Source organism: Oncorhynchus mykiss, chromosome 27 (assembly GCF_013265735.2).
Source record: "Oncorhynchus mykiss isolate Arlee chromosome 27, USDA_OmykA_1.1, whole genome shotgun sequence".
In the NCBI taxonomy this organism is placed as follows: domain Eukaryota; kingdom Metazoa; phylum Chordata; class Actinopteri; order Salmoniformes; family Salmonidae; genus Oncorhynchus; species Oncorhynchus mykiss.
Genome location: NC_048591.1, coordinates 18,110,467 through 18,123,009, shown reverse-complemented (window position 1 = coordinate 18,123,009; position 12,543 = coordinate 18,110,467). Strand labels below are relative to the sequence as shown.

General features: G+C 48.3%; 1 protein-coding gene across 1 annotated transcript in view; it reads left to right on the top strand.

Moving 5' to 3' along the window:
* LOC110507672 (protocadherin-16) overlaps positions 1 to 12,543 on the top strand; it is a 190,663-nt gene that overhangs the window by 22,315 nt on the left and 155,805 nt on the right. Inside the window, exon 2 of the mRNA XM_036964819.1 lies at positions 4,227 to 6,062. Within this exon, the coding sequence (XP_036820714.1) occupies positions 4,248 to 6,062 (1,815 nt within the window). The 5' untranslated portion in view covers positions 4,227 to 4,247. The remainder of the gene's footprint in view (positions 1 to 4,226; positions 6,063 to 12,543) is intronic.

The window sequence follows — 12,543 nt, the reverse complement described above, 5'->3', positions numbered from 1 at the left end:
TTTAGTTTAACAGGACCACTGACAACTAGAAATGATCCTCTTGTTATGAGAAACAGACAATAATGACAAGTTTTCCCGGAGACACATTTAGTGGTTTTGGACTATTCTGCAGGCGGTGACAGTCAGCTCAGTCAGACAGCCCACATTTAGTGGTTTTGGACTATTCTGCAGACGGTGACAGTCAGCTCAGTCAGACAGCCCACATTTAGTGGTTTTGGACTATTCTGCAGACGGTGACAGTCAGCTCAGTCAGACAGCCCACATTTAGTGGTTTTGGACTATTCTGCAGTCGGTGACAGTCAGCTCAGTCAGACAGCCCATATTTAGTGGTTTTGGACTATTCTGCAGACGGTGACAGTCAGCTCAGTCAGACAGCCCACATTTAGTGGTTTTGGACTATTCTGCAGATGGTGACAGTCAGCTCAGTCAGACAGCCCACATTTAGTGGTTTTGGACTATTCTGCAGGCGGTGACAGTCAGCTCAGTCAGACAGCCCACATTTAGTGGTTTTGGACTATTCTGCAGGCGGTGACAGTCAGCTCAGTCAGACAGCCCACATTTAGTGGTTTTGGACTATTCTGCAGGCGGTGACAGTCAGCTCAGTCAGACAGCCCACATTTAGTGGTTTTGGACTATTCTGCAGACGGTGACAGTCAGCTCAGTCAGACAGCCCACATTTAGTGGTTTTGGACTATTCTGCAGACGGTGACAGTCAGCTCAGTCAGACAGCCCACATTTAGTGGTTTTGGACTATTCTGCAGACGGTGACAGTCAGCTCAGTCAGACAGCCCACATTTAGTGGTTTTGGACTATTCTGCAGACGGTGACAGTCAGCTCAGTCAGACAGCCCACATTTAGTGGTTTTGGACTATTCTGCAGGCGGTGACAGTCAGCTCAGTCAGACAGCCCACATTTAGTGGTTTTGGACTATTCTGCAGGCGGTGACAGTCAGCTCAGTCAGACAGCCCACATTTAGTGGTTTTGGACTATTCTGCAGGCGGTGACAGTCAGCTCAGTCAGACAGCCCACATTTAGTGGTTTTGGACTATTCTGCAGGCGGTGACAGTCAGCTCAGTCAGACAGCCCACATTTAGTGGTTTTGGACTATTCTGCAGACGGTGACAGTCAGCTCAGTCAGACAGCCCACATTTAGTGGTTTTGGACTATTCTGCAGACGGTGACAGTCAGCTCAGTCAGACAGCCCACATTTAGTGGTTTTGGACTATTCTGCAGTCGGTGACAGTCAGCTCAGTCAGACAGCCCACATTTAGTGGTTTTGGACTATTCTGCAGGTGGTGACAGTCAGCTCAGTCAGACAGCCCACATTTAGTGGTTTTGGACTATTCTGCAGGCGGTGACAGTCAGCTCAGTCAGACAGCCCACATTTAGTGGTTTTGGACTATTCTGCAGTCGGTGACAGTCAGCTCAGTCAGACAGCCCACATTTAGTGGTTTTGGACTATTCTGCAGGCGGTGACAGTCAGCTCAGTCAGACAGCCCACATTTAGTGGTTTTGGACTATTCTGCAGACGGTGACAGTCAGCTCAGTCAGACAGCCCACATTTAGTGGTTTTGGACTATTCTGCAGGCGGTGACAGTCAGCTCAGTCAGACAGCCCACATTTAGTGGTTTTGGACTATTCTGCAGACGGTGACAGTCAGCTCAGTCAGACAGCCCACATTTAGTGGTTTTGGACTATTCTGCAGACGGTGACAGTCAGCTCAGTCAGACAGCCCACATTTAGTGGTTTTGGACTATTCTGCAGACGGTGACAGTCAGCTCAGTCAGACAGCCCACATTTAGTGGTTTTGGACTATTCTGCAGACGGTGACAGTCAGCTCAGTCAGACAGCCCACATTTAGTGGTTTTGGACTATTCTGCAGTCGGTGACAGTCAGCTCAGTCAGACAGCCCACATTGCATCATAGTGTCTCACAACAAATTGCAAGTCATCAACAGTTGGGATATTTCCTGACAAAACTGTGTTATCTACAATGTGAAACAGTGTCGTCGTCCCAAATGGCACCCTATTCCCTATATGGGCCCATAGGGCTCTGGTCAAAAGTAGGACACTATGCAGGGAATAGGGTGCCAATGTAATTGCTCCATTACACAGTATCTCTTCTTCAGTGTTGTAGAAATCGTCTTTTTGTGTGTCAATCCATATCATCCTCATTCTCAGTTACACTTTGTGGTTGTTCAAATGTAGTGCTCTCTTGGCTGTTACGTCTTAAATAATCAGAGAACTACAGAGAGAGTCAGGACATACTGTTAAGGATGTCCCCCTGAACAGTTCACTGTACTATCAAAAGTTAGTTCTGGCCCTTAGACCTCTGTTATATATACATTACAATATATCTGACAACTTTCCACAATTTCTAACTTCCACTTTTCCACCTTTTATGTCAAGAAATGCTCAGCTCAGAAAACAGAGTTTTGGCTCCTTTTTACCTTCCATGCACTTTATTTAACAATATTTCTTTAAAGTATTCTTTGTTTTTATTCCATACAGAGCCACCATTGAGTCTTGTAAAAAGGTTAGACCCATCACAGAGACTAAGGCAATAGCAGAAAATGTGCTCTCAATATCCGGCAAATGTATGGATTTAGAATCACTTGTGCGTAGTGAAATATAGGTTACAGGAGCCAAGAAGACACTTTCACTTCTGACATAATTTGCCAAAGGTGTAATTTCTGAAAGGCGGCTGACCGACATTTCAGAAGTTTTATGAACCGTTTTAAGGGCATATATCACAGGAAAATGGCAGGAGTTTTACCCCTCTCAAAACACCACCTGTCTCCACTCAGCTTCCATTCTCCATTAAGACAGGGGAGTTTTACACCTCTCAAAACAAGTGGATAAAGTAGAGTGTTTTCTCTCTGTCGCTATAACACAGCTTTACTTTTTCGGGCCCTGGTTTACTCTCCACACATTGAGCTGGGGAGGACATTCCTCAAGTTAACATCCCCATAGAAATATGGACTCAGGGACCACTCAATACTCTAAAGAGCCTTTCAAACACGGTCCCTCTATAAGAGCTCACACTCAGTCTGTCTATGAGTACTCGTCAACATTCTTGTAAATCCAGCAGTCTCGCCTTCCCCAGAATTGGTTTCATACAGGCAAACATATACCCTGGTTCAAGATGTGCATGTGCTTTAGCAAACTGTTTAAATACAGATGATTCTCACACGCACGCACACAAACACACACCAACACACACACACAGAGTAGCTCTAGAGGGTAGTGTTACAGACCAGAGAGCCTGGCTGCATTTGGACCTGTCTCTCTGATTAGAACTGAATGTTGAGACCATAAACCGTCTCCCTCTGTCGTTTTAACGTACGCAGGAGATCTGGGTTCAAATACTATTAAAAATAATTTCAAATACTTTATCTTCACTCGATTAAGCTTGCCTGGCTTATTGGACCAATAGAATTGTACCATAACTGCAAACCATGCCCACCTGCTATTCAAGGCAGGCTAGCTCAAACACTCATTTGAAAGTATTTGAAAGATTTTAATCCCTGTGGTCTGGTCTGTGGTCTGGTCTGTGGTCTGGTCTGTGGTCTCGTCTGTGGACTGGTCTGGTCGGTGGGCTGGTCTGTGGGCTGGTCTGTGGTCTGGTCTGTGGTCTGGTCTGTGGTCTCGTCTGTGGACTGGTCTGGTCTGTGGGCTGGTCTGTGGGCTGGTCTGTGGCCTGGTCTGTGGTCTGGACAGTTCTCTAGTAAAGGAAGGGTTCTCTGTTATACCAAAGTAACAAGGTGTTGACTTATTAGGTGAGTGGAGGGAGGGGTTGAAAATAACATGATGCAAGAGATCTATTATATGCACTGTGGTTGGGACCACAGCCTGTAGAACATATGAGGCATACGGACCTTAAGGCATTTTCCAGAATTTTTACACAGCTCACCAAATATACAGAAAAGGCCTGTCCCCTCCCTTTGTTAAGCCAATAAAAAGCACTCAGCTTTTGTTGCTGGATCAGGTTATAAGAGGAGCCAGGAATGTTTCCTGATTACATGACCTGACCGGGACAAACAGCCGAGAGGTTTTCTTGGGCTGACTCCCAAATGGCACCTTATTTCCTACATAGTACACTACTGACTCTGGTCAAAAGAAGTGGACTATGTAGTGAATATGGTGCCAAATGGGATGTACACATTGTCAAGAAGTAACGATCAGTGCAGCACACTAACGTTTCCCATCTCTCTGTGTCCCTCTCAGGTTTAGGAAGAAGCCATCAGAATGAAGACCGAGGCCAAGGGTTTGGGGTGGTCTGTGTCGAGGTCGCTGCAGGATGAGGGCCGGTGGAGCCGAGGGGTCCTGCTGCTGGCCTACATCGTCCTGGAGCTGATCACTGTCCACTCCTCCACCGTCCTGGGGAACCTGGAGCTCCAGCTGGACGAGGAACAGCCAGCCGGGACCATCGTAGGGGACATCAGTGCTGGGTTACCGCCTGGCGTCACCGCAAGTCTTTACTTCATATCAGACCATGAGGGCACCGGGGTGGGGAGTGACCTGGACATAGATGAGAGCACGGGCATCATCAAGACAGCCAAGGTGTTGGACCATGAGCTGAGGGACCGGTACAACTTCATTGCCGTGACTATGACAGGCTTGACCATTGAAGTGACAATCACTGTGAATGACATCAATGACCACGCTCCCACATTCCCCCGGAGGAGAGCGGCGTTCAAGATCCCGGAGATGACGGCAGTGGGAACCAGGTTCCCCCTAGAGCCGGCGGTGGATGGGGACAAGGGCCAACTGACTACCCAGGGATACCTCATCAAAGACGGGAACCCCGGCCAGGCTTTCCTCTTGGAGACCCGGAGAGGATCAAACCAGGTTCTCTATCTGGATCTGGTGGTCAACACTCTTCTGGACAGTGAGACCAGACCGTCTTATACTTTATCCCTGGAGGCGTTCGATGGAGGCTCCCCTAAGAGGACTGGTCAGATGGTGCTAGATGTGATGGTTCAGGATATCAACGACAACGCTCCAGTCTTCAACCAGAGTCGCTACCACGCCATTATCTCAGAGAATCTGCAGCCGGGTAGCAACATTCTCCAAGTCTTTGCCTCTGACGCTGACCAGGGAGACAACGGCCTTGTTCTCTATGAGATCAACCGCAGGCAGAGCGACCCAGAGCACTACTTCATAATCGACGCGCGAATGGGTGTCATCACGCTCAACAAGCCGCTGGACTTTGAGATGCGGAGGGTCCACGAGCTTGTGGTCCAGGCGAGGGATAACGCCACGCAGCCCGAGGTTACCAATGCCTTCGTCACAATCCACGTCCGGGACTACAATGACAACCAGCCCACCATGACCATCATCTTCCTCAGCGAAGACGGTTCCCCACAGATCTCCGAGGGCGCCCAGCCTGGCCAGTACGTCGCACGCATCTCCGTCACCGACCCGGACTACGGAGAATACGCCAATGTCAACGTCTCCTTGGAAGGAGGGGACGGGAAGTTTGCCCTGACCACCAAGGACAACATAATCTACCTGATGTGTGTGGACCAGATCCTGGACCGAGAGGAGAGGGACACATACGAACTCAGGGTGATGGCTACAGACGCAGGCACCCCTCCTCTCAGGGCTGAGTCCTCCTTTACGATACAAGTCACTGACGTTAACGACAACCCTCCTCTGTTTGATCAGCAGGAGTACAGGCAGGCAATACCTGAGGTAGTGTTCCCAGGGAGCTTCGTGTTGCAGGTCACGGCGAGAGACAATGACCAGGGGCCCAATGGAGACATCACATACAGCCTCCTCCAGGATGGCCAGGCCGGCCAGGATGAGAACCAGGCCCAGTGGTTCACCATCGACCCAGTAACAGGGATCATCACCACGCTCTCCCAGCTGGATTACGAGTCGCAGCCCAGGCCAAGTGTGACTGTGGTGGCTACAGACGGAGGGAGGCCTTCCCTGTCCTCCACAGCTCTGGTCCATGTGTTACTACAAGATATTAACGACAACGAACCTGTGTTCGGTAGCAACTTCTACAACGTATCCATCAAGGAGAACACGGCTGCTGGGTCCTGCATCCTACAGGTAGGACATTGTCTATTCTGTTTTTCTAGTCAACCTGTCGACAGGTGAATCTCGCATGCGAAAGTTTCAGAATTTTTAATTGCTGCAACTAAAAGTCTTGAAACCCTTATTACCTGCATCTTGATCATGTGAAGTCCGATATCTATAACTTGTACGTATTCAAGCTGCTAGTTTTTTCGTATACGAGCTGGGAAATACCAAATGCCAAATGAAGACTATATTGGAAAGAGAACTACCCTTGAGGGTTGAGAGGGGTCTGAAGTTCTGAACTCATTTTTAAGGGAAATGGAGAGACCATTACCTAGAGGAGAAATATTACCCAGATAGAAAATCGTTTGGTGGATTTTGCTGAAGTATTGTCAGGCATTAAGTATTATTTTAATGTTCAATCTGTTTAGATTGGATTGTAGAGGATAAGAGTTTAGAGTGGAGAAAATGAAGTGAGGGAGTTTAGGTTGGAGAAAGGCTAAGGTTGTGTCCCAAATGGCACCCTATTCCCTATTTATAGTGCACTACATATAGTACCCTACATGGGTAATAGGGTGCGATTTTGAAACATACTAAGTGAGGCGTTTACCTGGTGTCTGCAGAGCTGGAGGATCTCTTCTCTTCTGGCTGTCCTCTCCTTCACCTCTCCAAGGTTTCCAAGGTAACTGAGACAGTGTAAAGCCCCTCTGACAGCAGAAGACAAAAGAGGCTTCCACTTTATTTACCTAATTCAGCTGCAGGAGGACAGGGTAGGGCTTCTTTTGACAAAAAGACATGTCACATGTTAAACCTCAACAAAAGACACCCCCCAAAAATGGGTATGGTAGACAAGAAAAAAAGCAAGCCATTGACAAACCACAGGTCCACCACATTCGCTACAGGGTCTCCAGGCCAGATCCCACTGCGGGGTCAAAACCGTAATTACGCCTCATTAAGAGGTATCGTTTTCTCAGGTTGTTGTTGCGTCTGTAATGAGAAAGAGACCATTCGTTTTTTTGTTTTCTGCTTTTTATCAGTCTGTTTCTTACAGACTTCAAAGCTTCTACTGCTGCTGCAGCAATCATACACTCTAACATACAGGAGGTCTGGGGAGAGAGGGAACTGTTCATTTCATTCCTGTTTCACAAGTGTCTGTGTGCCTGAGATGGGGCTGAGACGGCCAGGGTTTGGATGAGTTGGGGTTGGGTTTAAGAGAGAGGGGTTGGGGCTGAGACGGCCAGGGTTTGGATGAGTTGGGGTTGGGTTTAAGAGAGAGGGGTTGGGGCTGAGACGGCCAGGGTTTGGATGAGTTGGGGTTGGGTTTAAGAGAGAGGGACTGGGGCTGAGACAGCCAGGGTTTGGATTAGTTGGGGTTGGGTCTAAGAGAGAGGGCTTGGGGCTGAGACGGCCAGGGTTTGGATGAGTTGGGGTTGGGTCTAAGAGAGAGGGGCTGGGGCTGAGACAGCCAGGGTTTGGATGAGTTGGGGTTGGGTTTAAGAGAGAGGGGTTGGGGCTGAGACGGCCAGGGTTTGGATGAGTTGGGGTTGGGTTTAAGAGAGAGGGGTTGGGGCTGAGACGGCCAGGGTTTGGATGAGTTGGGGTTGGGTTTAAGAGAGAGGGACTGGGGCTGAGACAGCCAGGGTTTGGATTAGTTGGGGTTGGGTTTAAGAGAGAGGGGTTGGGGCTGAGACAGCCAGGGTTTGGATTAGTTGGGGTTGGGTCTAAGAGAGAGGGCTTGGGGCTGAGACTGCCAGGGTTTGGATGAGTTGGGGTTGGGTCTAAGAGAGAGGGGCTGGGGCTGAGACAGCCAGGGTTTGGATGAGTTGGGGTTGGGTCTAAGAGAGAGGGCTTGGGGCTGAGACAGCCAGGGTTTGGATGAGTTGGGGTTGGGTCTAAGAGAGAGGGGCTGGGGCTGAGACAGCCAGGGTTTGGATGAGTTGGGGTTGGGTTTAAGAGAGAGGGGTTGGGGCTGAGACGGCCAGGGTTTGGATGAGTTGGGGTTGGGTTTAAGAGAGAGGGGTTGGGGCTGAGACGGCCAGGGTTTGGATGAGTTGGGGTTGGGTTTAAGAGAGAGGGACTGGGGCTGAGACAGCCAGGGTTTGGATTAGTTGGGGTTGGGTTTAAGAGAGAGGGGTTGGGGCTGAGACAGCCAGGGTTTGGATTAGTTGGGGTTGGGTCTAAGAGAGAGGGCTTGGGGCTGAGACTGCCAGGGTTTGGATGAGTTGGGGTTGGGTCTAAGAGAGAGGGGCTGGGGCTGAGACAGCCAGGGTTTGGATGAGTTGGGGTTGGGTCTAAGAGAGAGGGCTTGGGGCTGAGACAGCCAGGGTTTGGAGGAGTTGGGGTTGGGTCTAAGAGAGAGGGCTTGGGGCTGAGACAGCCAGGGTTTGGAGGAGTTGGGGTTGGGTTTAAGAGAGAGGGGCTGGGGCTGAGACAGCCAGGATTTGGATGAGTTGGGGTTGGGGCTGAGACGGCCAGGGTTTGGATGAGTTGGGGTTGGGTTTAAGAGAGAGGGCTTGGGGCTGAGACAGCCAGGGTTTGATGAGTTGGGGTTGGGTTTAAGAGAGAGGGCTTGGGGCTGAGACAGCCAGGGTTTGGATGAGTTGGGGTTAGGTTTAAGAGAGAGGGGCAGGGGCTGAGACGGCCAGGGTTTGGATGAGTTTGGGTTTAAGAGAGAGGGGTTGGGGCTGAGACAGCCAGGGTTTGGATGAGTTGGGGTTGGGTTTAAGAGAGAGGGGTTGGGGCTGAGACAGCCAGGGTTTGGATGAGTTGGGGTTGGGTTTAAGAGAGAGGGGTTGGGGCTGAGACGGCCAGGGTTTGGAAGCTCTCCGCTGGGCTGAGTGATGTGCAAACGGGATCTATGCCCAGTGACAGCCCCAGGGAGAGGGAAGGGTGAGGGGGAGAGGGAGTAAGATTTGTAACGGAGAGGGGAGATGGAGGCAGGGAAGTGTGGGAGAGAGGGAACTAGAGGGAGAGAGGGAAATAAGGGGAGGCCCAGTGCTTGACTTGAGCAGGCGCTCACAGGGTCTGAGTACTGGCACCTTACATTTTCTACTGCTTGAGCTCCTGTTCCTCTCATATCATTTTAGCTCAAAAGTATTGTGGAGGTCCTGCACCTCAAGATAAACAGTACCGGCACCCAACATGAGTATCGGCACCTGTTTCAGTCCAAGTCAAGCACTGAGGCACTAGAAGAATAACAGCTGAGACAGGGGCAGTGGTTGTACGGGAGGTCTATGTCTCAATTATACATCTATTGGCAGCAAGGATGAGTACAGAGAAATAATATACTGGTATTGGTCAGAATATTTATGATGTCATACTTCTACGTTATTCTATCATCTTTTCCTGCTCCATCAGCAGCCTCCAGGCTCCCAGCATGCAATATTTCTTCAAAGCCAGCCACTCTCTGGCCTGTTTGTGTGTGTGTGTGTTTGTCTATGTGTGTGTGGCGCCTCCCTGGCCTGTCTTAGTTCTGCTTGGCGGCTGTAGACGTGTAGTTGGCGTGCCATGTGAGGCCAGACGTCTTGGCTCTGGGTGTGTGTGTGTGTGTGTCTGTGCATGTGTGTTCAGGGTGCCAGCAGCTCCACATCCCAGCGTCTCAGCGAGACATCTGACGACCAACCGACTGCCTTTTCTCTATGTGCAAGAAATTCCCACTGCACATTTTTCCACACACTCAATACTGTCCAACAGCCATTACAATAGGGGTATTGTGATCATCAGTCCAGAATTTTGAAGGGGGTAAGGTTTAGGGTTTCTGTTCCCTCTATGTTTCTCTAACAGCAGTTCATGATCAGTCTTAACACACTCTCTCTCTCTCTCTCTCTGTCTCTCTCTCTCTTTCTCTCTCTCTCTCTCTCTCTCTTTCTCTCTCTCTCTCTCTCTCTCTCTCTCTCTCTCTCTCTCTCTCTCTCTCTCTCTCTCTCTCTCTCTCTCTCTCTCTCTCTCTCTCTCTTTCTCTCTCTCTCTCTCAGAGAGGTTGTCACTTACTCTCTGTGTCAAATGCTGCAGTAGAGGAATACTTATATAGTTATAATTAGGTGTTGTGCAAAAATATCATGAATGAAAATAATAGTTTTCTACCTCAATTAAAGTGACAAGTCTTAAACCTATTAGCAGTCATCAATCTGGTAATGTAATAGGTCAGATATATAGGGGGAAAACAGGTCGTCTCACGGAGGGGAAATAGGGAATGACATGAGGAATAACATGTTAAAGACCAAGAACTGCATTATGGGCTGGACTCCACTTTATGACATTCCATTTATTTTCCCCTACAAGCATCATGCCATGCCCTTATTGGTACCTGCTTTAAACTGTGTCTGTGTTGCAAATGGCACCCTATTCCATATTTAGTGCACTAGTTTTGACCAGAGCCCATAGGACTCTCCACAAAAGTAGTGCATTGTACATAGGGTTTATTTGGGATGCAAATTGTGTTGTCTTTATAAGGTAGTTGGTGATTGGAGAGAGTGAAACATGCAGTGATTGGCTATACAGTACCTACAGTAGGTCTGTGTTATGTAGGGCCCACAACACACTGATTGTATAAATGCATTGGATTTAAATAGCTCAAAGTGCTTTACATTATAGGATAGAAACACAGTTCATATGTGTGTTTATACCCTATGAGTGGGTTAGTCTCCGATACATCACCAGTCAGCCTTGTATTCAATAATGGACCATCACCAGTCAGCCTTGTCTTCCATAATGGAACATTACCAGTCAGCCTTGTATTCCATAATGGAACATTACCAGTCAGCCTTGTATTCCATAATGGAACATTACCAGTCAGCCTTGTATTCCATAATGGAACATTACCAGTCAGCCTTGTATTCCATAATGGAACATTACCAGTCAGCCTTGTATTCCATAATGGAACATTACCAGTCAGCCTTGTATTCCATAATGGAACATTACCAGTCAGCCTTGTATTCCATAATGGAACATTACCAGTCAGCCTTGTATTCCATAATGGAACATTACCAGTCAGCCTTGTATTCCATAATGGAACATTACCAGTCAGCCTTGTATTCCATAATGGAACATTACCAGTCAGCCTTGTATTCCATAATGGAACATTACCAGTCAGCCTTGTATTCCATAATGGAACATTACCAGTCAGCCTTGTATTCCATAATGGAACATTACCAGTCAGCCTTGTATTCCATAATGGAACATTACCAGTCAGCCTTGTATTCCTTAATGGAACATTACCAGTCAGCCTTGTATTCCATAATGGAACACACACACACACACACACACACACACACACACACACACACACACACACACACACACACACACACACACACACACACACACACACACACACACACACACACACACACACACACACTGTAGTGGCTCAATGAAAGGGCTGCAGAATGGGAGCCACAGTGGTACTGTACTCTCTCTCAGACAGGACATGAGCCTGGGCAGTGGGGGGCAGCTATACTCTACACTGGAGACTTAATAGAAGTACAAAAGAGCTCTTTCAGTTTTGCTGCAGAATTGCTACATTTGGTCAAGATTCCATTTCTTAATGAATTGAATGGAGGGAGGGAAGAGTGGATGGGTGCTTGTTAGCCCTTTGAGTCTTGAGTACATCATTAATCTGGACCAAGGCTGTGTCCCCAATGGCACCCTAGTCCCTATATATTCCCTATCGGTCCTGGTCAAAAGTAATACACTATATATAGGGAATAGGGTGCCATTTCTGTTTAACTCAAATTCATTGAGCTCTGAACAGAGTCCACTGTTATGTAGTTTGTGTTTGACAGAGAGCTGCTTTATCTGATGCATCTTTCATGTTTATTTATGACTGATTCTGTTGGTAAATAACCAGTACTTCACAAGAAGCACATCACCTTTCTATTGGATCTCCCTCTCTCTAGCACTCTCTACTCCTCTCTCACTCTCTAGCACTCTCTACTCCTCTCTCTCTCTCTAGCACTCTCTACTCCTCTCTCTCTCTCTAGCACTCTCTACTCCTCTCTCTCTCTAGCACTCTCTACTCCTCTCTCTCTCTAGCACTCTCCACTCCTCTCTCTCTCTCTCCTTTTCTTCTCTCTCTCTCCTTCTCTCTCTCTAGCACTCTCTACTCCTCTCTCTCTCGCCTTCTCTTCTCTCTCTCTCTCTCCTTCTCTTCTCTCTCTCTCCTTCTCTCTCTCTAGCACTCTCTACTCCTCTCTCTCGCCTTCTCTTCTCTCTCTCTCCTTCTCTTCTCTCTTTCCTTCTCTCTCTCTCTCCTTCTCTCTCTCTCTCTAGCACTCTCTATTCCTCTCTCTCTCACCTTCTCTTCTCTCTCTCTCCTTCTCTTCTCTCTCTCTCCTTCTCTCTCTCTCTCCTCTCTCTCTCTCTAGCACTCTCCACTCCTCTCTCTCTCCTTCTCTTCTCTCTCTCTCCTCTTTCTCTCCTTCTCTCTCTCTAGCACTCTCCACTCCTCTCTCTCTCTCCTTCTCTTCTCTTCTCTCTCTCTCCTCTCTCTCTCCTTCTCTTTCTCTCTCTAGCA